Source organism: Sinocyclocheilus anshuiensis, unplaced genomic scaffold, assembly GCF_001515605.1.
Source record: "Sinocyclocheilus anshuiensis isolate Anshui unplaced genomic scaffold, SAMN03320099.WGS_v1.1 scaffold194, whole genome shotgun sequence".
In the NCBI taxonomy this organism is placed as follows: Eukaryota; Metazoa; Chordata; class Actinopteri; order Cypriniformes; family Cyprinidae; genus Sinocyclocheilus; species Sinocyclocheilus anshuiensis.
The window spans coordinates 1310811-1316780 of NW_015546074.1; the positions used below are offsets into that span (position 1 = coordinate 1310811).

The 5970-nt window shown below is 39.1% G+C and overlaps 1 protein-coding gene across 2 annotated transcripts in view; it reads left to right on the forward strand.

Annotated features, from left to right (window-relative positions):
* LOC107699823 (teneurin-4-like) overlaps positions 1–5970 on the forward strand; it is a 273915-nt gene that overhangs the window by 249342 nt on the left and 18603 nt on the right. For both annotated transcript variants that reach the window (XM_016501217.1, XM_016501216.1), the window contains exon 28: positions 3330–3565. In XM_016501217.1, coding sequence (XP_016356703.1) covers positions 3330–3565 — 236 coding nt within the window. The remainder of the gene's footprint in view (positions 1–3329; positions 3566–5970) is intronic.

The window sequence follows — 5970 nt, forward strand, 5'->3', positions numbered from 1 at the left end:
ATGAGCTCTACATATATATATATATATATATATATATATATATATATATATATTTCCACACTTCCCGAATTTCATTAAACAGCACAAGCATTTTTAACTAATAAGAATACAGTAAGAAGAAATGTTTCTTGAGTGCCAAATTACCATATTAGAATAATTTCTAAAGGAAATATATATTTACTATATTAGTATTTTAGTCTGTATTTTTGGTCAAATAAATGCAGCTTTGGTGAGCAAAAGAAACTTCTTTCAAAAGCACAAAATTTTGAAGTATATATTTCTGTCTGAATGGCTTTGGAAAACTTATAGCATATAAGAAACTTGTCATGGTCATATTTGGTCACTAAGAACGGTTGTTGAAGATTCTTCCAAATATCATATTAAACAAAATATCACATTAAGAAAGTTGTACAAGTTTGGAAATGACATGAGGGTGAGTAAATAAAGGAAAGAAAGGAACAGGTTGCACAAAAGTAATTACTGCCTTTGTTCTCTTATACACTACAAACTTAGTAGCTGTAGATAAAGTAAAATAACTGTGAGGCAAAATTGATATGTTTGTGGGAAGCAAACAAGCCTCTTCCTCGTGAAATCAATAAAGGCATGAGTGTTTGTATTTTCTCTAAAATCGCAAGCCCGCCCACTCATGAAGACATGAAGTCCAGATTGATTTTCTGTCCACTACTTCTGTTTGTTCCAGCCTCCCCTTTTCACCAAGCTCCTGCTTTTCCTGTCCGTCTTAGAAAACCAAATCTTAATCACTTTAGCCCTCGAGACAGAGGGGTGTGGTAGGGGTCAGGGGCCGCCTTCCTAGCTTGTGATTTCCTTGCATACTTTGGCATTTCGATATCCTGGTTTTCACCTAACCAAGCGCTCCATTGATTCCCAATACATAGCTTTGAACTCTCCGTGCCCTGCTCTATTTCCTCAGAAACTGTAAAGATTTTTGGCGCTCCTGTGAGCGTTTGATTTGAAGGGCTGTCCTCCTCCCCTGGGCTTCAATTGGTTTACTGAAGACTGCGTCTGAGAGAAGAGGTAGAGGACGTAAAGTTCTGCCGGCGTTCTTATCCTAGACTTAACTAATGGTCACCTACGCATGGTGACCTTGTCCTGGACATCTGCTGGAGAGAGAGAAAGAGGGCGCCCTGCCAAACGCTTTGCTACTAATTAATTCACTATTGTCTGCTTTGTAAACGGAAACCAGTTTGGCTCTAGCTTCAACACAGAGTTTCGCGCACGCAATCTGGATATACATTTCTCGGAGGTGGTGACCTTGTGCTGTTTATTGACTTTCCAAGGTTGTGTGAGTGTGTGTTCGATTTCCAGGTCATTCAGTCTGAGGTTTTTTTCAGGGCACCAATATTATTTACCTGAATAAGGTATCAAACGATCTACATGCTGACCACGAGCTGTTTATGAATTTGACATTGATATGATCCAGTTCATGCTAAACTCAACTCACTCATCTACAAAAACAATATAAAGAGGACAACATGGACAACTCATGGAAAAATACGGCTTTAAGAATGGAAGTCCCACCTTTCAATTAAAAACAGCCAATGAGGGTTTTTGTTGAGTGATTTGTAAAAAAGGCGCTAAATTTATGATGCCATATTATTTCAGATTTTTATGGAAGCCTCTTTCTGCTTCAGAGTAAAAAAATCTGAGTTTAAAATAGAAATAAAGTCTCATTGTGAGATACAAATTTGTAGTTACAAAATATAAAGTCACATTGCAAGATATGAAGCTGCAACTACTAGAAACAAAGTAACAATTATAAGATGTAAACTATTTGTCGCAATGGGACTTATATTTTGAGATATAAATTTGCAATTGCAAGATGTAAAGTCACATTGCAAGATATGAAGTTGCAACTGCTAGAGACTTTTTGCTAGAGACAAAATTGTGACAAATTTGTTTGAGAAATAGTAAATTTTTTAAGTGAGATATAAATTTGTAATTATGAAATATTAAGTCACATTGTGAAATACAAAAGTTGCAACTGAAACAAAGTTCCCAGATAGCACACATATGTCTGCAAGAACTCAGTTCTTCATCTGAAAAGCATCTGATAGACATATTTAAGATGTCAATTTTACATACATTCTAAATCATAAACATCTTAAAGACATCTTCTAAACGTCTATTTGACATCTGATAGGAAACGTCATATTGACGTATTGCAGATGAGCAAACACTAAAAAAAACACAAAAAAAAATATGTCTTGTAGATGTAAATGCAGACGTCAGATAGACATCTTCGTGATTTACGTGTGCTATCGGGGTTGCAATTACGAGATATAAAATCATATTGTGACAAAATTGTGTTTACGAGAAGTGTCACAATTGTCGCAATTACTGTTATATGTGTATTTTTATACTCTAACATATACACAGACTTGACAGATTTGACATGTAAGTTTAACAAACACTTGAAATTTTGTGTCATTCTTAATAAAGTAGATGTACTGTAGGTGCAGGTAGAAATTAGCTGCCCAATGGCAATAGCAAGATGGCTGCCGAGTGAACTGTTTTGCTGTAAAATGACTGTTTTCTATCACAAACCAGTCAATCAAGCTTTCACTGTAGTTTATTTCAAAATGTTATTCAATTCATTTATAACAAGGAATGAGAGTGTCCTCTACCACCCAAGGCTACATGTTAGCTTCACATGCTAGCTTGTTTATATGGCTGCTGTCTGCACTGCTTTTGCTGAGTAATTAATTCCTTTTGACTGGTAATGAGAGTGTCATCAAAGCATTCACTGACATTTTCTCATTGGGTACGTCGTTCTTGTTAACTGTCTCTCTCTTGTTCCCTCCCATTCACTGTCTTCAGACTTTATTTCTCTCAGGTTCACCCCCCTTTTTCTATATCTTCCTTGTCCCTTCAAAGCGCTTAGCCAGACCACCTGGGGACAGAGACAGACAGTTTCAGATTTAGTTGCATCTCAGTTGCCACAGGCAGGCGCCTTCAACTATGATAGCTTTCTGCCTCTCTTTCGGTTTTCCGAGGGCAACTCAAAGACTAATAGGCTTTGAATCATCCCTTTGTTTCACTGTCTGTCTGGTCTTGTTCAACAAATAAGAGTGGTGTCATAAATTTGGCTGCAATTTTGAGAGAAATACAGCATGTAACCAATAAAGGGTGGATAGTAGTCATAGTCTAAAATTCTGTCCGCATTTACTGATACTTACATTGAATAAGTAAGTAAATTATAACAAATTTTTCATTTATGTTAACTATTTTTTAACTCAGAATGTTGGGTAATCATTCCACAATGTTTTTTGCAATATACATGAGACTAGTTTTTTGTCTTCAAATCGTAGATCAAGTCAAAAACAGTTACTACATTGGTCTGGATGGCTCCTTGCGTCTGGTATTGGCCAATGGCATGGAAGTGTCTCTTCACACGGAGCCTCACCTGCTGTCAGGAACAGTCAACCCAACCATAAGCAAGAGAAATGTCACTCTGCCCATCGACAATGGACTCAACCTGGTGGAATGGAGACAACGGAAAGAACAGGCACGAGGACAGGTCACAGTGTATGGACGCAGACTCAGGGTAAGAACATCAAGTTTTATTTTCACATTTAATAATACTACTACATTTGAGTTTTGTACTCTTACATGAATTTCAGAGTCTAATTATTTCTAAAAAGCTGGCAGTTCTGTGCTGTTATTGGAAAAGGTGGTAAAAGCAAAGAAGATTTTTTTTTTTAATCAAGACCACATAGCCATTTTAGCTCAAATGTCACTAGAGAGCATGTGGAAGTATTTTAGACAAAGTTAAGAAATAATTATGAGACGTATGAGGCCCACTAGTAGCACATCCAAGGCCAAATTGTCAGAAATTAATTCAAAAGCTACTATTTATGCTGTTGATAAGCTGTTTATTCATTTGGAAAATGCTTTTATCCCAAGCAATTTACAGAAAAATACATTAATTAATTAATAAATATATCTAATCTTGTAAATTGTGTTTCTGAATATGATCTAATGTCACAAAATTCAGAAAGAATTCTATAGAAAACACCTTGAATCTGAAAAAAAACTAAACTGTGAAATTGAAATTTATGCAGTTACGTTGTCGGTGTACTTTGAAAGTACTGTGAAGTTTGATTGACTTTGTAAGTGGTTCATATTTTATATTGTTTTGTAATATTAATTTATGATTTTATGATTAAATAATAAATATCAGTAACAATAATTGACTAATAATTTGTTGAAATACTTTTAAAACTAAGATTAATTATTCATTATTCATATTGCCTAATCTTTGCATTTTGCATTTGTATTTTATTTTTATTCATCAAATAGAAATTATCATTGTGTTTTGTGACATTTACTGTACAACCTACCTGTCATCAGAACCTCACATAGTCAGGTAATTGTGCACAGACCCTAGCGTTACCTCAACGTTGTCATCTGCTCATCCTGAGTTCATTTTACACAGGCACAGTTCCATACCTTGCAGTCACACCTCTCAGTGGTCTATCCATCATTCAGCAGCTCTCTGACCCTGAGGGCTGAGGTCAGGGTTGACTCTCTCATGATCTTTAAAACCCTGAGGGTTTCCTCAGACAGCACCTGATATCTTCATAATTCTTGTGCAACCAGTAATGGGACCACCTCACAGCTTTTGCAAGATGATATATGTGCATATATACACACTACCATTTAAAACTTTTGGGGTCAGTAATTATTATTTTTTTAATCGTTTTGTCCTTCTTTTCAGCAAGGATGCATTAATTTGATCAAAAGTGATAATAAAGATTTATATTAAAATATTTCTATTTCAAATTGCAGTTATTTTGAACTTTCTATTCATCAAAGAATCCTGAAAAAAATGTATCATGGTTTTCAAAAAAATATTAAGCAGCACAAATCTTCTTAACAGTGATAATAAAAAGAAATATGTATTGAGCACCAAGCAGATTTAGATTTTTGAAGGATCATGTGACACTGATATAATGCAATTATTAATGACCAAGATGGTGGCGCGTACACATCGCGAGGCTCAGCGTCTCTCCAGTTTTTGCAATTTTGTAGTATTTTTCCTGCTCATCTCGGGCCTGTTCGCACTGAACAGCTTTGCTTTAACATCCTACACCCGACAGGAGCTTTTGGATATTGGTGTGCACTTTTCCAACAGTTTTATCACCAATCCTCGACTCATCCCTGAGATCTCCAGACCACCCGAGGCTACGCACTCTACCCGGCCGGGCGGAAGTGCTCGCAGGCGGCGTCGTGATCGTAACCAACGGCGGGGTCAGCAGTAGGCACACCGTGACAGAATACCGGACCAAAACAGTGAGCGGCGCCTCTTCTCCCCGTGTTTTTGTTTTCCCGTTTGTTTCTCCCTGCGTCATGGAAATCGCCACTCGTTTTATTGCTCTAGCCCGTAGAGATCTCCCCTTCTTTGAGTACGCCTGGGAGTTCTGCGGGCTCGCCGTGGCGACGGCATTGGATGACGCCACCATCAATTCTCTGTTCTGGCTCGGGGCCAACTACCATCGCCCCATGGACCTCCCAGACACCAAGGGACTATGCTGGAAGGAAGGGATCTCTACCGGTGTCTGGGGAGTGTCCAGGCCCAGGCCAGAACCAGCCCGCTGGCCGTTCCGAAGACAAGACCGCCAGCCGTGGCACTCTCCAGCCCGCCGGCCGTTCCGAATCCAAGCCCGCCAGCTGTGGCTCTCTCCAGCCCGCTGGCCGCGGCACTCTCCAGCCCACCGACCACGCGTTTCAACCCCGAACCTAAAGGGGAATCGAAGGAGGAGAAGGTGGTCGGCTCCAGCCCCAGAGCTCGCTCCAGTGTGGGCTCCAGCCCCTGAATCCAGCCCAAATAGGGCTCCAGTTTCTCAGTTTAGCCCACGGAGGGCTCCTGTTTCTGAGTTTAGCCCACGGAGGGCTCCTGTTCCTGAGTTTAGCCCACGGAGGGCTCCTGTCCCCGAGTTTAGCCCAGAG